Consider the following 24,971-nt stretch of genomic DNA (forward strand, 5'->3'; position numbering starts at 1 on the left):
ATAAAAGAATAAAGAAATGTCTGAAATCTAAACATCTCATGTTTGGTGCACGTGTTAAGTAATCCAGTACAAACAATTACTATTTATATCAGCCTGCTGACAACAGAGAGCCAGACATAACTGCAGAGGGACCCAATCTAGGTGGTAGGTGCTTAGGGGAGGAAAAGTTGTTTCCCTGACAACATGGGGAGAAGAACAGTGGTGCTGGGGCTACCATCGAGTGACGGTTACTATGGCAACAAGAGCGCAAAAAATCATGAATGCAGTACGAGGGTATGAGTGTCATGATAATTGAATGAAGAGTGTGAGAGAGGGAGGGCGGCAGGCATCTGTCCCAGCCACTTAATGACTTCATACTGCCTACTGTAAAAACGAAGAAAATCCAATTACTGTTTCTTGGCAACAATAAAAACATCACCTTGTTCCAACAAAAAGCTGTCACTATAAAAAGTTAGTCCAATTACAATAGACATCTAGGTAAAAAGATATGGCACAAGGACGGAGGAGAGAAAACGAATGAGGAAATTCAGATGATGACAGATCTCATCTATAACTTATAAAGCTGGACTGTGACAATTTTGAGTTAAATAGAATTAGGAGCGGAGGGTGACCCCAGCTGTTTAAAAAAACAAAAACAAATGAGAGAGAGGTCCTTTGATTACAATGTGAACAAAAAAGCTTATCTCTAAAGAAATTAGACTTCGGTATATGTTTGCCAAGCCCTGTGGCCCTACATAAATGCTTGATGTGTGCATTTGTGAGGGTGCATGTGAGCTTTGGTCTGAGTTAAGTTACCTCAGAGCCAAGGGCAGAGGCAGTAAGCTCAGAGACGATGGAGGCCAGCAGACCACAGGTGTTGGAGACCAGGTGTGGAGAGAACAACTCCACCTCCTTCCTCAAACTCTTTCTGACCGGCAGCACCACAATCACCAGCATCTTCTCTAGTACTTCCCGGAAACTGGTCATGCCCATCAGGTTCTCCTCAGTCTAATGGGGGAAAATATGATATTACTGTTTTGATAAAGAGTGAGGTATTTCGATGAGAATAGGATGTGGTAATGATCAAATACCACTGTGTTCTCCATCTACCAAACATTTTCCGGGTCACTGACCACACCCATGAGCAGCCATGTCTACCATTTTGATGTGAGAATACCTGATGTACTGTATATATGACGTGCAAAAACTTACATGGCTTAGTTTCTCCATATGGGCCACCAGAAGGGGGAAGCGGTGAGCAAGGGCAGAGTCATTCTCGGTGCTGACCTGTTTGACCAGTGAACGCAACAGCACTTCCCCGTCATATGCAATGGGGAGGATGGATGTCAACTTGACTGAGGTGTTGCACAGAGCTGACATTACAGCCGCCAGTAGACGGCTGCTGGATGTGCGAAAGTTGGCCTCAGCAATGTCCTAAAAAAAAAAAACACAAGGTACACAAGAATGAATCTCTGATGTTATCATCTTTTTAAATGTTTCTATAATGTCCATTTAAAAACGTAGGACAATATTGTAAGGGAGTTATGGTTTTAATATGCTGGTGAGTTTTTTGGAAAGAGTATCACCACAATATCTAAAGATGTAAAAGTACACCTGCTGAATTATTAAAAAACACTCTTGACTATCTGTCTAGCTTAAATAATTGGGCGATAACTATTTTGAAAATCATTGTTCAGGAAAAAAATGCCAAACACATGGTGGTTTCAGGTTCTCAAATTTGCAGCTTTTCTTTGTTTTCTGTTACTGGAATTGAATATATTTGTGTTTAGGACTGATAGTCGGACAAAACAAGCAATTTGAAGATGTCACCATAGATTCAATAGATTAATTGCTAATAAGAATAATACTGTAACTGATTTCTGTCCCATTTACATTATTGACCTGGTCTAGGCAGTTAAGCAGGTCACAGAGGCAGGCCCACTGCAGAGCTGGGGTTGGGTAGAAAGAGTGGAAGCAGGCAGTGAAGGTGTTGTGGCACTCCTGCAGCACAGCTTCCAGCAGGGTCAAAGGTTGAGACAAGTAGCCCTGGGGGTCGTTGTCCAGCTTGGTCAGGCAGTTGTCCATGCCTTCTGATAGGATCTTCTTCAGCAGGCTACGTGTCTTTCCCACGCACTCTGCCAGCTTGCTCGACTCCTCCACCACCGCTTTTGTGCTGGCTAGAAATCAAACATCAGACAGAAACAAGGAAACATTGTGAGAGATCAAAAGCTACACTCTAAATATAGTTCACTTGAAACGTATTTTTTGAAAAATAAACACAATCTCAATTCAATTCAACAGCCATATTAATCCCACAAGGGGCAATTACTTAACAGTAGCTACAGACAACACACACATACATAGCAGCCCACAAGCCTACATATAGGCCTACACCCTAGAGAGTAGATAAATAAAAATAAAAAAACTAGATTTTTTGCATTTAAACGTCGAATTGCCGAAGGGATTAAAGAATTACAGTGGCCATTAGTTTTAAAAGCAGGTAAAATATGACACTGTCTCAATGGCTACAGCAAAAATTCACTCTGGCTCTCACAGGCTGTTTCTGTCTTTCACTGTGAGTGTGTGAAACCAGCTGATAAGAGAAAAAGTCATAAGGTTTTTGATAAAAGAGTAATAAAAACGACAGCGAATGACTGGCCGGACAGAAAAGGAGTTTAGTTTCCTGAGTAAGTGTATTTTCAGTTACCCCTTTTTCTAGCCTGTAAAGATTTTAATATATTATAGACCACAGACATAGAAGTATTGGCAAACTGAGTATTTTATTCTAAAATTAATAATAATGAATATTGTCAATTGCATTTCATTTAGAAAGGTATTTATAACTGAGTAGGAAAAAGCATTGTGACTAATAGCTTAAAAGCAGCGGCACTGTGGTTTTCTTGTTTGCAAAGAGTGAGACATTCTATTATTGAGGATAAAGAGCTGTTAGGTTCCCTATGCTCCTACCAGCAATGGGGAAGATCTCACAGATGTAGACCCTGAGCAAGCGGAGGCAGCACGTGCCAACGAAGCGCAGTCTCTCAAGGTCCAGCAGGGTGGCAGTGTACTGGAAGCCCTTCAGCCCTCGCAACTCCTCCACACCCAAAACCAAGGTGGTCCAGCTCCAGTGAAGCACACTCAGCAGAGACTCAAAACACTCCTACACAAAGAAAGAGTTAGACGGTCCCACACGGTGCTGTAACAAATGACCTGTCAAGACATTTAAGCAGTTAGAAATATAGAGGAGCCAAAACACTATCTAAAACATAGAGACAGTTCTCACCACTGAGACGGTACGAGCGAATGAGCGCTTAAGGATATGAACTGGTTCACTGGTCTGCTGTTTCCCTTTAGAAGCATTGCCGTCATTTGAAGGAAGCCTGATGTTGAAATATAAAGAAGAAATTAAAACCATTTACTGTACACAAGCTTGAATCACTGTTAACAAAATGAAAGGAATTTTACTTGCCTGTAAAGCAGCTGAGGTATTTGACCCGCATTAACATCTGTACCGTTGTTTGACTTCTTAGAGCTTTTGAACTGAAAGACCACACTTCAGAGAAAAACAAAATCTACAAATTAAAAAGGGCTGTGACCAATAGCCACATTCAAACATTATATAACCAAATGAAACATATGGAAAATGCATAGAGAAATATTCATTTATAAATGCAGAAGTACTATTCATATTGTGAAATCCCTTTTACCCATCATCAGTAGTAATGGTGGCCTGTCCATGGGATCCACAGTCACTGCTGGGTCCAGACACTCGGGCCCACGCCACATACCACCAGCCCAGCTGCAGCAGCACCGGCTCATCAAACATCATGGCATATTTCTCCCTAAAGATTAAACAAGAGACCAAGATTAATTTCATAACCTTTTTCTTTACAAGAAGTTGCAACCGAAACATAAAGAATCCAATTAACTTTACCTGGCAGCACAGTCATAGGCCAGCACATCAGTCTCAGCCAGCAGATCCCCGTCTGTCTCATGGTCACCCCCGTCAGGTCCCAGCTCAAAAAGCTGCACAACAACAGGACTGGTTTAATATAATGTAAACGCCTTTCATTTAAGGTCAGGATTCTACATAATCCATTGAGTTTATTCTTCCAGTGGTACAACCTCTGTAATTGATTGTTTCAAAATGTTTTGTACAATTTACAGCAGAAAACTTACTAACAGTGTAACTTTAATTTAGTACATTTGAGATAGCTCTATAGACAATTTGCAGCAGTTACACACTATGGATAAAATGTCAGTACTGGCACAAAGCAAGTGAATTGTCAAATTACAGCCATGATGAAAATAAATGCCTAAAATGAACATTGACTAAATGGCAAAAAATAAAATGTCTTTGTCACACAACGGCTCACCTTGATCTTGGCAGTGTACTCCCCTCGTCCCCCGAAAAGGCCCAGCCCACCAAGCAGGATGTCTGCATCAGCACAGAAGCGGATGGCCTCCACAGAGTGGGCTGAGTAGCCCCAGCCACCACCGTGACCTACAACATCACACATGAAATCAATAAGGCTATGCAGGGTACACATGTTGTTTATCCACTTTAAAACAACTTTGGTTGTTTACTAAGGTGGATGATGGAAAGGTGAACTGCCACATTTTAGACCACTAATTTGATCTTATTTTATCATAATCTTAGTTTATTTAACGTAATCTTGGTTAATTTATTAAGTGTTTTTATTCATGAGCCTAGAATTTTAAAGTCCTTTGTTTTGCACTGACGTATTTACAGAGGTGAAAAGTAACAAAATATATTTAATCACGTTACTGTATTGAGTAGTTTTGTTGTGTATTTTGTATTTTTCATGTAGTTTTTAAAGCCCGTCATTTAAACTGTACTTGATTACGTTTTGAGTTAAGTATTGTATTTTGCTACACTACAAATCCCATAGATAATGAGCCCACTTACTCTCAAAGCGGTTTACAACACTGTAGTCCTCCTTGGAGTAGACCTTCATCACTGCCTGGGTCTCTTCCTCTGCGCTGGCAACACCCATCTTCAGCTCTTGCATGGCTGCCAGTGTATCCAGGCAACCTAAGTGGACAACCCAGTATACCTCCTCTTAGCACGGATTATGATAAAAATAAGGAAAACCTAAACATGCCAGCAAACACTTATATGTTTGGCCACAATTAGAAAATATGTCTCTTAAATCAATTTTCCACAGAAATGAACGAGAACACAGCCTGATCAAAAAGGAGTGGGGTTTAGACACTGGTAACATTGGCTTAAAGAACCATAGAGTTCCGAATTTTCTATTATCATTTGTGTCGTAGCATTCATGTACATATTCATAGGAGACCAAGACAGTCATAAAAGATTCTTATGACCAATGACACTTTGCTGATTGGCTAGTGCAGAGGATTACCAAGAATGTGTAGAGCTCCGTGAGAGCGAGTAGTGGTAGCATGTGACCCTGAGGGCAACGCAAGCTCTGGGCTAAGGATGCTACAGCGAGCCTGTAGATCTGTGGCAGAGGGCATCCGGGCATCAGCTATTACTGCATTGTAGCACAACATCTCTTTTGCGGCTGGCAGGAACCTAAAAGCCCACAGAGTGCCACAAAGAGGTGACATAACACATTGAAAAAGACTTATTAATCTTATCTTTAGGGTGTTTCAACTTGGAATAAAAAGTTGGAAATAACACAATATGCTACATACAGGTTAACCAAAATTAAACCAAAATGTTTTCATTTTTTTTGCACTGTTTTGGACTGACCTCCATATGACATCATACACAGGGTCCAGACACAGGCCAAATCCCTGCAGGTCCTCCTGCTCAGAGTCATTGAAGGTCCTGCAGCTTCCATCCATTTTGTTGATTAGCAAGCATTTAAATGGAGGCGGCTCAGACGCAGAGGAGGGCACAAGGCCAATAATGTGTTTACTGGCAAAAATCTCTGAAGTAGCTAAGACATGAGAGTTGATAAGAGCCTCATCGATCCGAAGGAATGTCTGGTCTCCACTGGCACCAATCCAGGTAGCCTTTCGTCCATACTTAGCACCAATGTTGGGCATGGGAGATGGCTTGGCATTCCAGTAGGGCATGTCCAGGATGGGCCGGCCAAGCTGTCCCTTCTGAAAAACAATGCATATATATTTACTTTCTAGAGCGGTTTATGGTTAACTATTTGAAAACCGGTGTAAAGCAATGAACATTTAAAATACTGCCATCATTACTGTACGGGTAAAAAAATATATAAATTGCAACCTCTAAAAAGCAGTTGATTACACATTGTATCAGGGATGATGTTTTTCTCACCGAGAAACTGCCAAATGTAAAGACCTGCCCATCCATGAGGAGAACAGCTGTATGGTTACTGCCTGCTGTGACCTGTACACTGGGACCTGGGAGGGCCTGCACCAGGGTTGGAGAACCCCTGCCACGTAGAAACATCTAATTTTAGGTTGTGTGTCCACATGCGTGCAGTTTGTTTATTTATTAGAACGATTGGGCTAATTTAACAAATACATGCCTGTGATAACCACTTAGCTTTCCTAAGCTTCCTAGTCAGTAGAAATAAGGACAATGTAGTATTTAATGTAATCTACCATTACTTAATGTCTAAATAAATATAAAAGACATAAAAGTCTTTTATTGTTACATTAACTATTTGTATATATTATGAATAATTTATTTTTACTTGAACATTTATCACATTAAATTAAAAACATGTAAAGCAACAGAAGCAATACCTGGAGTTTACATCGCCATGTCCAAGCTGCCCATGTTGGCCGTAACCAAATGTGTAGACATCTCCATTCTCCATCAGCACAACTGCAAAGCCACCATGACATGTCATTTACCCACTTTCTTTAATTCAAGGTCAGACAGTCTAGTTGAGGTTTTAAAAATGATTGTCTGAAAATAATATTTTCTAACCTGGTGCCTGACCAGAAGAAGCCATGAGGGAAATGAACCTACCTGAGTGGTGAAAACCGCAGCTGACCTGCACAGCTCGCAGCTCACAGTCAAATCTTACTGCCCCTGGGGGGTAGGTGGTGATTTTGCTGGCATCCTTTTCTCCACGCTCACTGCTACCATCTATAAGGCAAACACTCCAAGTCAGCATATTTGAGCAGAGAACGGGGAGAGAGTGAGGTTCAGAAGCAACTTCAGACCACAGAGGTGGATGTCTCTGCATAGTCCTCAAAAACTGAGCTAGAGGGGGAAAAAGGTTTCAAAAGAAAACAGGGAGAAAAGGAAGAAGCATGCCGAAATAGAAAGGAGATAACAACACCTCTATAACAGAAAGGCTTTTGGCAACCAGTCCCATTACAGATTGTTTGTTTAGCACATAATTAGATTTTTTTAACTTTTGTCTTTGCTCAATGAGAAAGAGGGGATCTGGTTAACCCTGAGCCATGCGTAAGAGGTCATAGTTGTTGTGTGTGAGGGGGAAAAGTGAGATAGAGACCTGTGCATTACGGTAAATACAATGACAGTCAATCCCAGCTCATTGCGGTTTCTCCTGTATCGGAGGCCAGTTATCGGATAACAGCTTTAAGTTTCAACACTCCTTCACTGTAATAAATGTAAAATAATTATTGACTGGCTCAATGCCCCAAACATTTAAAAGGTAGGATTGAAAGTTTAGCTCATGGTGATAACTGTAAATGTAGGTTAAAAAACAAAAAATACAATACATACAACATATAGATAGACAACACCAGTATTGTCCATGGGGGGGGTGGGGATTTGGAACACACAATCCTCTTTATACTAAGTGTAAAACAATGAAGAAAAATGCTCAGGGGAGCTACCCCAAGTAACCTAGCCTTACAACTGTGCATCAACCACAAGGAATGGTTCTGCAAAAAGAAAGTGATTCAGCAGAGTAGAACAGCCTCAATGTCTTTACTGACATTAAGAAGGAAACCACTACTGCTCTGAAATAGAATACACTGTGGCATTATTGTTTCCACATATAACAGTGGGACAATGAAACAATGACATTCTATTGTAAAGGCCTTCAAATTGTACACGCTAAACAAATGTTTTAAATTAACAAGGGCACAATGTTCAGCACCCAGAATCCAGCCTAGCCAATATCAACCTTCAGTTCCATTCCAACCTGCACCACCTATTGGCAAGGAAAGCAACAACAGCAGCAGCCGCAGCAGCAGTTAAGGGAGGCACATGTAGACTTACCAACGTGCCCAATCTACTGACAGATGAGCCGTAGATTTGTGCAGGCAATGAGTGATAGTTTAATATTTTAAGTTTTTGTTAACAAAAGTACATTTGGACCTGAATACTATAAATAGTACAGCGTTTATAGTGTAATTGTGTGTCCTTTGTCCTCCTTGTGGTTACTATAGAAAGGCAAGATGGTTTGTCACAACCAGATTTTGTTTTAGATTTTTGTTTTCCAAAGAAAAAAAACGTAGGAGGTTAAGATTCAGAGGACAAATCCAAACACCACAAGGAAACTACAGATATACACCACTGGTCAAAGGTTCGGGGTCACTTAAAAATTTCCACCTAGCTGATCTGAGTGGGTGGCTGATCTTTCATGCAATATCTACATTATCAGCAACCATTCATCCAATGTTACAAAGGCACATTCTGTTTACAAATCTGATATCCTTTTTAAAAACTAACTAGAAAAACAATGGAGAACCCTTTTCCAATTATGTAAGCACATCATATTCTGAAAACTGCTGCCTTGGTTTAAAAAAAAAAAAAAAAAAGAACAATGCAACTGATCACAGCTGGTATTCTGTCTAGATTGGCGTGCAATGGAAATTTCTAAGTGACCCCAAACTTTTGACCGGTAGTGTAGGTATATAAATGTGGGTCTTACTGAAATAAATCACATATAAGTTGTTGGTTGGTTGAATAGATAGCTTCAAGAAAAGTAACGCCAGACAATGAACAAGTACACTCACTTGTCTGACGGTCAAGTGCCTGAAAAGCTTTTGCCATGTTCATAGATTTTTAGATGTTTGTGAATGATTTCCAAGCCATTTCACTGTGATGCTTCAAATCTAAATAAAAAAATAGTTTTTTTAAACTAACAACCCTGCTTCCTTCCTCTATATCATATTTGCAGCCCAGTGCTTGCTGTTTCATCTGCTTGTAATGCTGCAGTTGTACCCACAAAGTGACAAATCAGCTGCTCTGAGAGTGATGGCAAATCCAGTTAGGCAAGGACATTGATTTCTATTTAGGTCAAACAGCAGCAGTGGGCAGAGCATGCATCCTACTCTGAGAGTTAGAACTGTTAAACCAGAAAATGAATTAGAATCACAGACCATTTTGTACTTTTAGACCTTTAGAGTTAGATAAAATTATTCAAATTAAAAAATGGACCAGCCTGCTAATATGGGTCTTAAAGCTTCACAGTCATTTCTCTACTGTAAGTCACAGCGAGTCCTTCTTGCCAACAAGCAACATTGTTTGTTACCATGAGATCTGGCGGAGACATAAAAATCTCTGCCCTCAGAGAGAGAGAGAGAGAGAGAGAGAGGATGTGGGCGGGACAGCCAGATTGGGAGATGAGTCAAAAGGGTGTCCCTGCACCCCTTGAGTTAGTGAAGACCGTAGTACCTTTGTGCTTGTCCCGTTTATGCCTTAGTGCCTGAAGGGGTCTTATTCTGGCTAGGGCCTGCTCACGCTGGTTCATAAAAATGTGACCGGGAAAAACAAGGGGGCCTGGGGGAGAAAGAAACTTTCACATGCATGCATAATGCTCACAAACGGGAAAGAACACATGATAATACTTTACCACAACAATAAAGAAACACTAAAAATAATAAAGACACAAGCAAGGGGAAAGTCACCAAGCACAAGACCCAAGCTCACACAGCACCTGGAAGTTATTCAAAACTTAAAAAGGGATGGCAGTATTGTTTGTAGCTTCACCCTATTTGTTAACCTCTGCTTCCACCTTCCAACTCTCCCTGTGCCTGTGTTTAATTGCCTATCATAGAAAGTATATCATAAAGCAAAAAAAAACACACAACCCTCCGCTAAACAGTCCAATTCTGTTCAGCCCCGACTCATACCTCTGCCTTCCTCCAGCCTGTGCCGGCGATTGATCCTTTGCCGTTTCTCCTCCTGACGGATCTGGATGTGCTCCTCGATGTTCACTCCTGGAGGGGGAGGGACAGGCACAGCTGAAAACAAAAAAGGCCCCAGGTATAGACGGCCCAGAAAGGATGCAGCAGAAGGAGGAGGAGGAGGAGGAGGAGGAGGAGGGAAGACGGAGCAGAGCAGAACAAAACAAGACACACATCAATGAATGATGGAACGACGTAATGGAGAAGCAATGACTCTGCACAACACAAGAATAAAACAAAGAATGAGCGACGACAAGTGTGCAAAATACTGCATTCAAGCAAATGCAACAGACAGTGTGCCATGTGTGGGGCATTAGCAGCACGCTGGCATAGCTCAGAAGAAGATATAGCCTGGACACAACCCTGCTCAAGACTCTAAAAAGCTGCAGTTGGTAACTTTTATAAAAAAATAAGTTTTTATAATATTTGCTAAAATTGTCACTATATCCTGACAGCAGCACATTAAAACAGATAATCTGTGATAAAAAAGCACTTTTGTCCTTGTCCTCCTAGTGCTCTTAATGGCAAGATTCCACTCCGCCGAAGGACACAGATCATATGTCTCATGTACTACTGCCAGGATATAATGACAGTTTCAACAAATATGAGAAAATGTTTTCTTACTAAATTTACCATCTGTAGATTTAAAGGTGCCCTGCCACACAAAACTGTTTTTACTTGGATTTTTTGAAATATGTTAGGTCCTTATGAGTATGTGTTATGTCATGAAAGTGAAAATGAACTGCTACCTCCTCTGTCAGCTTTAGCCACTGAAAATAAATAAGCGGAGAAATCAGGCCAATGACAAAAGCTGGACAGTCCGATGTCATGATGCCCTAAGCTCATTCCTATTCATGAGCTCGCCCACTTGCGCTGGGTAAGAGATACTGATAGCCAGGCTCTCACTGGCTAGCTGTTAGCCAATCAGAGTCAAGCAACTTAGCCCACTGAATATTAATTAGTCTTCTTGCAGGCTTTCTATACCACACTAGAATGGCTTGAAACAAGGTTACCAAGGCATTTTTTCCACAATTGTTCTTACAGAGTTCCTGGTAGAACTTCAGACATTACCACAAAGTGATGAAATACGTGTGTAGGGGTGCACAATTATTCAAATTTTAATTATGATCACGATTTTGGCTTCCCACGATCAAATTTGCGTGATCAAGCGATATTTCAAATGCGTCATTCCGTTCATAGAACGCTCAGGGTTTTTTTGCAAAGCCAATCTACCGCTCCGTAAACCACTGTCTGAACATGCCACACAGAGTTGTTCCCTGCACCGCGCAGCTTAGTTTCTAGATGTAGACAGTCAGACGATAGAGTAACGTGAGGAAAATTCCACAACAGAAAGCAGTCAGTTATACGTCGGTCTCAAGGTTTACCAATTTGCTGGTAAACGCAACATCTTGTTCCGTCTGTGTTGTTTTTCAGACAACAGCAGTGACCAGTGCTAGTTGGTACTAGTTGGTGTCTGTTAGCTCACAGGGCGCAAGAAATATTTTTCCCAGGTCGCACCAGTGCACCTAACGTCCTTGCAACCGCTGCCTCTCCACAAGTAACAAAGCAATGTTGTTTATATCGATATGGTTTAATTTTGCATTACGTGACCCATTTCTTCTGTAAAGCCGTGCCTGTGTTTGGATCGCTCCTCTTACTCTCCGCGCAGCCCCGCCCCCATTCACTCACACAAGATTCCATAGCAACCTGGAGATCCACAGCGGCAACGGTCCACACTTCTGACATTTGTCCACAGTTTGAATTGTTATCAACACAGCTGTACATTGTTAAGCATGAGAGGCAAACCTGTATTTGTACCGTTTCCGCTAGAAACTCTGGTATTGCGGCGGCCATGGCAAAAAACACAGACGAAGTTATTGAATGCAACTAACTTCAGTTTGTAGAGTAGGCTAATAGCGTGTGAGACAGAGCCAGCTGGACCTGGGCGAGAGATGTGACCCAAGGTCAGAATATTGTAGTTCATAAAATTGCAGCGCAGTGACAATACAGACATTTCATACACACAACGTGTGTAACTCCGCTGACGCGCCATTCGACTCGTGCTGGACCCATTCATGAGTCAGCTGTCACTCTGTGAGTAGCATATACGTCACACTCCCTCTCTCCACCTAGCTCTTTTAATCAGTTATTGTTGAAAACAAGTGAAGGAGCTTTCTCAGAGATGCATAATATATATATATATATATATATATATATATATATATATATATATCCTAGGAGATTTATTTCAGATAATTTTCATTTACATGTGTTGCAGCTGTATGTATATACAACATACTACTTCAACGCAAGAAGAATGTAGCGTAATATGGATGTAAAAGAAGTTATAAATGCTTATGTGACCATAAAGATTGTTTTTGTTAAAATCAACAAATCATCGTGATACTTAATCTAGTTCTCAAAATTGATCAAATTAATCGTGATTATCATTTTGGCCATGATCGTGCAGCCCTACACGTGTGGCAGGGCACCTTTAAACGAAATGTAAATGTTAAGGGTGACACAGGTGAAATGTAGTTATTGTATTAATGAGAAAAACAGGGGGAACATGAAATTATTTAAGATATTAGTTGGCATACCTAGCAGCAAGTCCAGTGGAATCATCTCCTTCACAGCATCAAAGATGCCTCTCTGCCTGGCTTCTTGACCATCCAGCTCCCTGGCACAGGCTTTGCAACAGCCACACGCTGAGCAGCCAGACTCTCCAGACCCACAGCCACAAATACTAGTTGACAGACACAGAAAGAACAAGTAAGTAACTTCAACAACATAATGACCACCTTCCCCCTTCCAGTTATTGTGTCTTCTTACCCTCCTGGTACTCTATCTGGCCGTCCACTGCTGACACAGCTGGCGCCGTAGCCAGTGCAGTCTCCACACACCGTGCAGACCATGCACTGGTCTAACTTCCACTTGTGCATGCCTGGCTGGCACATCATGCTCTTCTCTTCTTTCTCTTCTATCTCGTCCTCAAGGTCTTCATCCATGGCTGTGGCCATGCTCTCTACACCAAACGCTACAACAAACACACACAAAAAAGAAAGCCATCAGTTTGAGTGTAATACAATGGCAATGTAGGACACAATATATAGTTTGCTGTCATGTGTATTAGTTTGTCTGTGTTTGTCCATCTGCTCACCTTTCCCTGCTTGGCTCATGGATCCAGTGTCTCTGCCACACTGTCCCTTGTTATTCACCCCAAATGTCCACACTTCCCCACTCTTGGTCAGAACACACGTATGGGCCTTACCCATGGCAACCTGAGTTACAGACTGACCTTTCAGGTCTGTCACCTGGCCTGAGGACAAGAAAATAATGATAATAAAGAGCATGAATTACATGGTTTCCAACAGAGAAATATTTAAAGATGTAGATAGCTAGTCTTTAACCTGTCGTTATCAAAGTAATGTAGACAATAACAAGAAGAAAAAAAAAATCTCATAGAAATTCCTCAAGTTGAGAATTTGAAATAGCCTTGTCCCTGTCAACTCACAAGTGCTGTCGCTGTAAATTGCATCTTTGCCAAACATGTAGAGCTCTCCATCCTTGGTGACAATGCTGCTGCTGCCATTGTTACACGCTGTATACACTGCTGTCTTGGTCTCTAATTTGATCATCTTCTTGGGCTTGTACGGCTTGGGCTGTCTGCGACTTTTAGCTGTAAAGAAAAACAACATACATCACCTTTAGTACTTCAACTGAAATGGCTTTGATTATGCTTTTAATAAAAAGTAGAATAGATTAAATTGTTGAATGTTTGCTGATAGTTTGAGACTGTCTTACTGGACTCGCCATCCTCTCCCTTGCTGGCAGAGCCTGTAAAGAACACACTTCCATCTTCGGCCACTAGCAGTGCATGAGAGCCATCATGGCCGACTGAGAACTGAACAATCTTGGGAGACTTTGTAACGGGTAATTCCACCCATTTCCCTGCCGATGGGCCACCCTGCTTTATACCCAGGCTCTGGTACTTTCCTGTGTAGTAAATCTGAGAGGGGAAAATAAGAATATAAAATCAAACTTGACATCAGGAATAAGAAACTGTTTTCTTAGTGGTCATTTATGAGGAGTCGAGGATCTACAGTGTATCCATTTTGTTGGACTACGCTATGTCTAAAGATTAGCCAGGGTAATGTTTTCCGGCAGACAGCCCAAAATCTTTTGCTGAAGCCCACTGTGACAACCAACATCTCTGCTGCACCATCACAGTGTTATTGGTGAAATGGATGAATCTGTGTTTTTATAGCATAGCTTTTATTATGCAGTTATTTTCAGGGCTTAGCCCATGTCTATAGTATTTTAACAATTCAAACAGCATGGGTAAATTGTGATACTACATGTACAAGGCTGCTGCTTGCTTATAACTCACATCATATGACATTCATTTTGCAAATTACATAATCACAACAGCATTGCATACAGAACAAACAGTAATTTATTGACTATAAACACTGGACTTTTGACTCTTTCCAACACATATCTAGCATGTTGTCCAGCCAAAATGATGAGTCAACTTTGAGCCAAGATACAGGTCAGCGGCCCTATTTCTACCCATCTAGCCAGTCTGGGTTAGGGTAATCTGCAGATAAAATGTGTTGTGGAATTAGGATCCTATACAAACACAAAATGTGCAAAAGGCAACTGCCTTGGGCTGCTATCTACAAAAGAGGCATGTGCACCACACCTACAGTACAGACACACACAACCACACCCTCCACACACACCCAAAAACTTCATAGTTAGCATTCTCATCTTACAAAGACCGTCTGCTTAAAAATGTGGAATATCTTCTTCAATAAGGCACTGCTTCCCTACTGTGATTGGACCTACTTTGCTTGATTACAGACCCTGCAATGGAACACTGAGTCAAGTAGTATTCTGAGTTGATTTGTCTGAACACAGACACAAACAAAATATCTATGCCGTTACTATACCATTATTACCTACATTAAAATGTGTTCACATATGTTATTTTATGTTTTGTGTTTCTACTCTTATACAAGTTCACAAACACAGAAAGCTTTACTTGCAGTGGGTCCTGGAGAAAGTGGACATTATACTTTAGGTCAGCCCTACTGCTTAGCTGGGTGAAATATACTATTCCAGTTATTTAAGCAGAGATATCACTGCATCAGCTTAGTGTGCATAAAGCCACTAACAAGAGTTGAGTTCAGAGCACAATAAAAAAGTGCAAAGACCACGAGACATCCAAAAACACCATCCAAACACAGCTCCCTCATTCTCTTTTATTTAAAAGGAAATTAAGCTTAGGGCCACCAAATATGTCCAAAACTAAAATACATGTCGTATTGGTACGTTTTAATATAGCCTGATCCTGGGAAAATCTGACTATATCCAACTACATACAGATGTTATGAACAAAGTGAATGTTAATTTTGTACAATGGGCTTCATGTGGCCAGTGTGACAAAGAAGGAAGAAAAGGCATGTAGAACCACAATTAATTTAGAGCTTTTTCCCCAGGCTCACCAGGGCTGTCATTAGCAAGACAAAATCTGTTAAAGCTCAGCAGTTGGATCTGTTCCAACTTTAATTTTTGTTAAACATTTTAGGCACAACACCGGAGAAGATTTTTCACTCTCACCTTTCCTGAAGCAGTTTTCATCAAAGCAAACTCCCGGCCTGCTCCAAGCAATGCAGCCTCTTCATCAAAGCCTGTGCCTAAGAGAACAACATACTATTTAGAGCCAGATATACAATACATGGTTGTTCCTTGTGTTCTGTGTTTTGGATAATATGTGACACATTTACAACCTAGTAGACACAAACGTAGTATGGAACGCCTGTTGTGGGTGTATGTATGCATAGTATCCACTGCCTCATATAGATAGAAGTACATTTTTTGTCACTTACTTATGATGTGCAGATCCTTCTCGAGGTCAAATAGAGAGATGCCGCAGGCGTGCAGACATTTCCTTGCCAGCTTCAGCTGCAGTTCCTGCTGCAGGGCCGGGTCTGAGCTCATAGTATAGATCCGCACCACAAAACCATCCTGTAGGAGTTAGGGGGCAAAAGGAGGAAACACAATTTAGTTTTACAACTTTAACACTGCATCAGTGGCACTTAAGAGTTTATTTAACAATAAATTAAAAAATAATTCTTGCATCAGCTGACTGAATGCAACAATCAGAATCAAATAGGCTGATTTGTCTTCTTGCTTATGAGTGACAAGATAAGATTTATCAATCTACCGAGGGTGGGGCTTGGCATGTATGCTCAAACAAAATCTGTGCATACATTTCTCAATATTACTGGCGACTTTAAACCTTAGCCGTGTCAGTGTTAATAGCATATAGCTGTAACATATATAACATACACCATGAAGTGTGTGACATCTATTCACAACTCACACCCTTTTACTCAATAAAGAGGCACATATGGCAAACTGCCAAAGATCTGGGTTAGTCAGACAGCAGGGGATGTGGCTAAAAAAGGACAATTTACAAGAGAGTAAAGAGAAGAACACAAAAAGGAAATAATTGGTAGACAACAGGGATATTAAAAAAAATGAGAGGTAGCATGGGGATGGTTTGGTTTCTACTGTGTGGTAATGATGACACACTCATCCATTGTGCTTTGATTCCTGCAGAGCAGAGCCACTCACATCATTAATAAGCACCTCTATGCTCTGATCAGTACTACAGAGGCCATCCCTTGACTTTTCCTCCTTACATGTTACCTTCTTATTCTGACTATCCTCTTGACCTCCTATGTTTCACCCACCACGTCCTCTGCCTCATCTTCCCAGCATCTGAAACCCCCCAATTGTGTGTCTCCCATGGTTTTTCTCAACCATTAAGTGGTCTGCGCTGTGGTCACATTTGCTGGCTGCTCACTAAAAATGCATGCAGCTTCTGAGGACTCCCCCACCCTCCCCCCATACAGTATCCTGCCCCTTGATTAGCCTAGAAACTGCTATCAGGCTTGCTGCAATGGCAGATATATGGATTTCACATCTTCCCCTTCCCCCACTTGCATTACACAGTGCTTATGCAGTTAATGGGCTTGAGAGACTAAGCTCTCTAGAGAATACCCACATCTGGTGCCATTGCCCTCACTGCCACATCCACATATACCACACACACACACAAACATACATATGTACACACACATTATATACACACAACACACACACACACACACACACACACACACACCACACACACCACCACACACACACACACACACAACACACACACACACACACACACACACACACACACACACACACACACACACACACACACACACACACACACACACACACACACACACACACACACACACCACACACACACACACACACACACACACACACACACACACACACACACACACACACACACACACACACACCAAGAGAATGCCAAGTGTGCAAAGTAGTAATCAGAGCAAAGGGGGGCTACTTTGAAGAAACTAGAATATAGGACATGTTTTCAGTTATTTCACACTTTTTTGTTAAGTACATAATTGCATATGTGGACATTCATAGTTTTGATGCCTTCAGTGATAATCTACTATGTAAATAGTCATGAAAATAAAGAAAACGCATTGAATGAGAAGGTGTGTCCAAACCTCCAGATGCTTCCCAGGGCAGTTCAAGAGGACCGACTACCTTTATTTCTACTGACAAAATATTTGTTTTCATGAGGGAAACAACACAGAAAAGCTTACTCTGATGCGCAATATGAAGAAGATGAGGAACGATGAGCAGGAAAGGGTTCAAATGCACTAGTGTGTGTGTTAACAACAAATAGCCAAGTACAAATATTGTCTCAAACATGGACAACAAAAGATGATAAACACCTCTCTGTGAGATTGAGATTAACTCATCATGACGTGGTGTGGTTCTGGATGACTAAGTCAATGACTATGTCAATGACTATTCAAGTATTTTAAACCTGACACACATGCTGGACTGCCTGCAGAAAGTGTATAAGACCATAAATGCACATAAGTGCATAATAAACTGATCTCCTTTCCACCGTGCTACCAGCAGACATGGGCAGTATAGGTGAGTTTCATTTCGAAGTTCCTTAGTGTTTCAAATTTTCTAAAAATTTCTGAAAACACTGAGGATGTCCCCAACTGATACTGATTCAATTTGACATTTAAAAATGTACAGTGAGGGAGAAAAGTATTTGATCCCCTGCTGATTTTGTACATTTGTCTATAATTTTAATGGTAGATTTATTTGAACAGTGTGAGACAGAATAAGAACAAAAAGCACCTGAAAAAAGCATGTCAAATATTTTATAAATTGATTTGCATTTTAATGAGGGAAATATGTATTTGACCCCTCTGCAAAACATGACTTAGTATTTGGTGGCAAAACCCTTGTTTTAACAACTGAGGTCCGATGTTTCTGGTAGGTGGTCACCAGGTTTGCACATATCTCAGGAGGGATTCTGTCCCACTCCTCTTTGCAGATCTTCTCCAAGTCATTAAGGTTTTGAGGCTGACGTTTGGCAACTGGAACCTTCAGCTCCCTCCACAGACTTTCTATGGGATTAAGGTCTGGAGACTAGCTAGGCCACTCCAGGACCTTAATGTGCTTCTTCTTGAGAGACTCCTTTGTTGCCTTGGCCGTGTGTTTTGGGTCATTGTCATGCTGGAATACCCATCCACGACCCATTTTCAATGCCCTGGCTGAGGGATGGAAGTTCTCACCCAAGATTTGATGGTACATGGCCCCGTCCATCGTCCCTTTGATGCAGTGAAGTTGTCCTGTCCCCTTAGCAGAAAAACATCCCCAAAGCATAATGTTTCCACCTCCATGTTGGACGTGGGGGTGGTGTTCTTGGGGTCATAGGCAGCATTCCTCCTCCAAACACGGTGAGTTGAGTTGATGCCAAAGAGCTCCATTTTGGTCTCATCTGACCACAACACTTTCACCCAGTTGTTCTCTGAATCATTTAGCTGTTCACTGGCAAACTTCAGACGGGCATGTACAGTATATGTGCTTTCTTGAGCAGGGAGACCTTGAGGGCGCTGCAGGATTTCAGTCCTTAACGGTGTAGTGTGTTACCAAGTGTTTTCTTAGTGACTATGGTCCCAGCTGCCTTGAGATCATTGACAAGATCCTCCCGTGTAGTTCTGGGCCGATTCCTCACTGTTCTCATGATCATAAAAACTCCACAAGGTGAGATCTTGCATGGAGCGCCAGGCCGAGGGAGATTGACACTCCTTTTTTGTTTCTTCCATTTGCAAATAATTACACCAACAGTTGTCATCTTCTGACCAAGCTGCTTGGCAATAGTCTTGTAGCCCATTCCAGACTTGTGTAGGTTTCCAATCTTGTCCCTGACATCCTTGGAGAGCTCTTTGGTCTTGGCCATGGTGGAGAGTTTTGAATATGATTGATTGCTTCTGTGGACAGGGGTCTTTTATACAGGTAACAAGCTGAAATTAGGAGCACTCCCTTTAAGAGTGTGCTCCTAGTCTCAGCTTGTTACCTGTATAAAAGACACCTGGGAGCCAGAAATCTTTCTGATTTCCCTCATTAAAATGCAAATCAAATTTTTCTGGATTTTCTTGCTGTTATTCAGTCTCTCACTGTTCAAATAAATCTACCATTAATATTATAGACTGATTACTTCTTTGTCAGTGGGCAAACGTACAAAATCAGCAGGGGATCAAATACTTATTTCCCTCACTGCATATCAAGAAGAGCTTATGAAAGACAATGCATATTATATTCATGGTGATGAGGAGTTTTAGCAGCAAGATTAAACTTACATCTTTGCAGGCTGCAATCTGGTTGATGTACTCTCCGTCTGTGAAAATTATGTTTTGTCCATCTGAATTTTGACCTAAAAGAGAAGCAAAGTGACAGTGAATATAGGCAATATTTTCTTAGTTGGAATTGTGATAGCTTAACTTGAAAGCAATGTTTGTTAAACAAGCCAAAAAGAGTAAAAAAAAAAAAAAAAAAAAAAGTATGATCTTGGCACCTGGCATGGTGACAGTCCCCTCATGCTCCAAAGTCTCAGGGTTGATCTTGATGGCTGACATTGTGTGGTTACTTGTGTCCCGATACAACAAGTAGCCCTGAAGACACAATACAAACTCTGCTGATGAACCACCATCATTAAGGACTATCCCTAACTGAAGCCTTAGCTTAGCTTACTTAGACATATTGTTGGTAATGATAAAGATGACAGTATATTTAAACAAGTTATTAGTACTTTGAAGTGTACTTTCTGTCATAGTCATCAAGAACCACACATCAGCAGTTTCAAATACGTTTACAGAGTCCAACACCAAACTAAGCACTGATTAAAATTACCAACACAACTGAAGTCACAGTCAATTCTTAGTTTAAAGGGGCCTGAATTATTTACGAACTCACAGCCTTTTCAAAGCCACTTCACTGAAATGTACAGTATGTGAGGAGAATCTGAATGAAAGCTCCACTACATACCTGAGCAAAGCCCAACCATGATCTTTTCTCTTTTCGATTCCTGGTACGAGACGTGGAGTTGTACACGTGGCCCTGTGTGGCATTGATAACACATAAGCAGACAACCACAAACACAGAGAAACCTTAAGGTAATTTAGGCAAATTAAACATTGGCAGACAATTACAAACACTGGCATTTAATGTGGGCAAAAACACACAAAAACGGTTTTATTTAATTACAGTCCAAGTAATCAACCTATTTAAAGCGAGAGCATTGTTTTAAAGCAGTATTATGGCTGTCTAGTAGCATTGTTTTCTACTGCTAACACAAAACTACTGCTGCTGGAGGCATTTCGGTTATTTAGCCTATCCCCATTGATATAAATGGGTTGGAAAAAGAATACAAACTCCTGCTTAAATACAGTTGAACAACACCACAAACTACATCCTCCAAAACATCTCTAAAATTTTTATTTCAACAAATATCTCACATTATAATCTTAATGAAAGGAAGAATTTATTGCAGGACTGTATCAGACTGCATTAGGTTTAGCTAGGTGTACCTAATAAACTGGCAACAGAGTATACAGATACTGACCTCTGAAAACCCACGTATCTCTAAAACCTCAACTTTTCCTGAGCCATTTTCTCAACCCCTAAACCCATCTAAATCACCAAATCAACACCAGATATGGGGTTACTACTCCACACTCACAACATGCCGCTTAGAGTGTTACATACCCTGACAGTGCCACTGTATCCAGAGCCCACTTTGTAGAGTCCGTCCTTGCAGAGCAAATACAGGAAGGAGCCATCTGTCTGTAGAAGACAGCGCTCATCCTCGTCAATGGCAACCTCTTTAAGGATCCACTTGTTCATGAGGGCTGCGCGTTTGATGCCATTCCCAAACCAATCCTGGATTTGAATCTTTCCCACCAGGACAGCTTGTACACTCCTTTGTAGGGCGTTCAGTATGGTGGGCACCTGGAGAGATTTAGGAGGACACGGAATGTGATGAAAATCAGCAGAACTGCAAACCTTTAATGTGACATAGTGGGGTGCATTTTGTGAAGTAGACCATGCACTAGGTGGGAACTGGCTTCACCCTCTTCTCATTCTGCCTGAATGCATTTTTTAACACACATTCCACACATCCTTTATGACACACACTTTAATCTTGCCATTCACACACATGCAAACAAATACACATCACATTGTGATGATTCACAGTCAAATCAATGCCTAAAAAACACATAGGTCTACGTCTGTGGGGGATAAATGTGTGAGGCTGAACAGTCTCTCTGCAGCCTTGGCCAAGTGTAGTAATTTTATATGTATGCAGGTAAAGGTCACAAACCTTACCACACAATAACATTAAGTGTTTACCGTTTAAGTTACAATAACAAAATCTGAGAGAAAGAAAACAGAGAGAGGAGAGAGGACAAGCTGAAGTTCAAAGCCAACAGAAGACTGGCTAATTGGTGTAAGAATGCAGGCAGGGTTGAGTCAGAGATGCTTGACATTTTTCAAAACTCAATTTGTGCTGTCCAGACTCTGCCCTGAGTCTCTCTGCTCAGGGAAGGAAATCGGGGGAGAGCCAGAGGTTACTTTATCCTTTATAATGATTCACTCTGGTGATTTAAAGCATTTCTTCCAATCTGACTGGTAAAAAGTAAATGGATACCAGAAATGTACACTTCCTGGTGGAGGTGGTTTAAACATAGCAATTGAAGTTCATTTGGGAATGTAAGAACAATGTAAATGCAGCTTGTGCTTCAATCAAATACAAGCACCTGGAATTCCTCTCCCAAGATAAAGATGTCTGTGCAACATAAGACAGTGATCTGAACAGGTGATCAGTACAAAAATAAGATGAAGAAAACACAGGCAATTGCGAAGACAAATTGCCAAATGCAGTCCAATTGGTTTAAATTGGTTAATTACCTGTATCGTCTGGCAGGCATGGCTGCCGTTGTTGGTGAGGATGGCAGAGACAGCCTGCAAGATTTTGCCAGTGTCTCCCCAGGCCACCACCAGACTGAAGAGGCAGGCGCAGGACAGAGCAGTGATGGCCTGTCCCGTCGGGTCGTTGGGCCCTGTGCTCCGGACTGTGGTCTCCAACAACAACTGGAAAAGAGACTCTGAAGAAGCATATAAGTGGAGGGCAGATTAAAAATTTGAGAGTGCTGTGTGTAAATTAGGCTGAACAAAACTAATTTAAATAGAATGCAGTCCAATACAACACAGCAACTCACTCTACAGCCTAAAAATATTATTAGTTTGCAACAACATAAAAAAAAAACATTTAAAATGTAACATTTTAAGCTTCACAAACAAAGATTTATTACTGCATTGGATTGTACACATGCACGCATTTTTTTCCTTACCCAGCACATCAGGAGGCTCAGTCTGAAAGCCCTCAGGCTGTTGTCCCTGTAGCATGTCCAACAAGGCCTGCAAGCTACGCAGGCACAGTGAGGGGTGAGAGAACCGAGTCTCTTTGATCAGCTCAAATACCCCACACAGGCCAATGCCAATGATCTGCACACACAAAGAAAGAAGCACATTTCTATGAGGTAATGAACACCAAGCTTTCATACCACAGCCTAAGTCTAGCTAGCCAAGCTGTGATGAAACTTTGTACAGCAAATAAAAGGTGAAACATATTGACATTGACATTAAATTTAGTTTTAAAAATAACCATCACTTTCCAGTTTTACACTTGTTAATGTTGATTAAAAAAAAAACTCTTCTTTTTTAAAATAAGTATTTAAAAAAACAATTGGACAAAAATAGGCTGGATGTTTTCTTGTAATAGTAAGGCATCATCTTCCAACAGTAAAACAACCTACATTTAGCTGGGGGCTTACAGCATGTACAGTTCCTACCGCTGACTTCAACATCCACTATTAACATTTTGTACGACAGACCAGACCCACAAGAGAAGAAATGCTAGCAAAGGATGCCATTCTCCTACTCTCAGTATGGCTAGTTAGTGAATCAAATTATTCTCCAATGTTCCCTTCTATCTCAATGTAGAGTTTGTTTTGAAACAGTAAAATGAAAGCATCCGTATATACAGAGAAACAGTAAATAAGATAACACACACACACAGAGAGAGAGAGAGAGAGAGAGAGAGAGAGAGAGAGAGAGAGAGAGAGAGAGAGAGAGAGAGAAAAGTGGGGCACAACTTAGTTATTTGGAAGGCATCTCCATAGCCTAATCCTAAACTACATTGTACAATTGCTCATTTACAGTGCCCCTGCTGCCTGACTTGAATGTCAAGCTAACAAGTGATTCCTCAGATTTGTTACCTTTTACAAAGTGAGCAAACGCCCATTATCCCTTAATTCTGCCATTATGGCATAGAACCCAAATCCTTTGACACACTGCCTCTTAGATGCTTTGGTGTTATCTGTTCAGCATGGCTTGCTCCTACTTTTCTTCATTAGAGCAGAGATTGTAATCCTCACAGGAAGGGCGTATCAAACCTCTGGTAAAGTGACTCAAATTATCACAACAATAAAATGGATGAACCGTACACATAAGCCCAGGGAGATGAAGGATTGTTGCATCCCTTGGATAAAGAGCACAGGCTGGCTCTCATCTTGATACCAAGCGCTGCCACCACCACATCAGCAGCCTATAACACTGGCTGTTCATACCTTTGGCAGCTTCACGGCTGGCTCGCGATACTCTTCCTCCTCCTCACTGTCTGAGTCGCTCTGCACCGAGCTCCTGGATGCCAGCACAAGGGAGGCCTCTCTTTGCTGCCAGTCCAGCACACAGTGCCGCACGTTGCAATAAACATTGAACGCAGATGGGTTGCTGTGCAGCTTGATGTCCGGCACGCAGAGGGCTCCATCTAGACTCTCGGCCTGTGGAACAACAGAGAATGGATGATACAATGTGGTGCAATGATAGGCTATTTAGTACACCTTATAGTCATTTATAAACATCAAACTCTTTAGGGGTATGTCTTATTGTAAGGAAAAGGGATGGACTGATCCAATACTGATATATACCAACTCAAAAAGCTGGATCTGGTATCACGACAGAGGTTGAGCTATTTAATAAAAAAATTAACTTAAGATTTTTTCTTTAGGCATTTCCCTCTTTATTTTGATAGGACAGCTAGGTGAAAAAGGGGAGAGGGAGGGAGAGAGAGAGAGAGAGAGAGAGAGAGAGAGAGAGAGGGGAAGAAATGCAGGAATCATCACAGGTCAGATCTGAAACCCTGGACCTCTGCGTTGAGGCATAAACCTCTCAGTATATGTGCACCTGCTCTACCCACTGATCCAACCTGGCCACATTCTTAAATTCTTTATATGCTATATACTGTACATTGTATCCTGGAATTTTAATTCCTGTTATCTTAAAGATTTTTTTTTACCAAATTGGTGGTGCAATTTATTGTTTAAAAAATAATAATAATTTAATAAATTTAAATTTCTGTATGT

The 24,971-nt window shown here is 41.2% G+C and overlaps 1 protein-coding gene across 1 annotated transcript in view; it reads right to left on the bottom strand.

The window, feature by feature from the left end:
• The window catches only part of mycbp2 (MYC binding protein 2), a 69,349-nt gene that overhangs the window by 36,102 nt on the left and 8,276 nt on the right, over positions 1 to 24,971 (bottom strand). The window contains 31 exon segments of the mRNA XM_032530411.1: positions 796 to 987; positions 1,192 to 1,413; positions 1,882 to 2,156; positions 2,947 to 3,139; positions 3,263 to 3,359; positions 3,449 to 3,532; positions 3,687 to 3,821; positions 3,914 to 4,005; positions 4,356 to 4,483; positions 4,910 to 5,035; positions 5,370 to 5,542; positions 5,723 to 6,081; positions 6,266 to 6,383; positions 6,700 to 6,781; positions 6,929 to 7,048; positions 9,557 to 9,661; positions 10,015 to 10,125; positions 12,669 to 12,814; positions 12,901 to 13,105; positions 13,229 to 13,387; positions 13,583 to 13,747; positions 13,873 to 14,077; positions 15,694 to 15,770; positions 15,963 to 16,101; positions 19,848 to 19,921; positions 20,063 to 20,159; positions 20,533 to 20,604; positions 21,253 to 21,495; positions 22,456 to 22,652; positions 22,899 to 23,052; positions 24,177 to 24,389. Coding sequence (XP_032386302.1) covers positions 796 to 987; positions 1,192 to 1,413; positions 1,882 to 2,156; positions 2,947 to 3,139; positions 3,263 to 3,359; positions 3,449 to 3,532; positions 3,687 to 3,821; positions 3,914 to 4,005; positions 4,356 to 4,483; positions 4,910 to 5,035; positions 5,370 to 5,542; positions 5,723 to 6,081; positions 6,266 to 6,383; positions 6,700 to 6,781; positions 6,929 to 7,048; positions 9,557 to 9,661; positions 10,015 to 10,125; positions 12,669 to 12,814; positions 12,901 to 13,105; positions 13,229 to 13,387; positions 13,583 to 13,747; positions 13,873 to 14,077; positions 15,694 to 15,770; positions 15,963 to 16,101; positions 19,848 to 19,921; positions 20,063 to 20,159; positions 20,533 to 20,604; positions 21,253 to 21,495; positions 22,456 to 22,652; positions 22,899 to 23,052; positions 24,177 to 24,389 — 4,758 coding nt within the window.

Source organism: Etheostoma spectabile, chromosome 11 (assembly GCF_008692095.1).
Source record: "Etheostoma spectabile isolate EspeVRDwgs_2016 chromosome 11, UIUC_Espe_1.0, whole genome shotgun sequence".
NCBI lineage: Eukaryota > Metazoa > Chordata > Actinopteri > Perciformes > Percidae > Etheostoma > Etheostoma spectabile.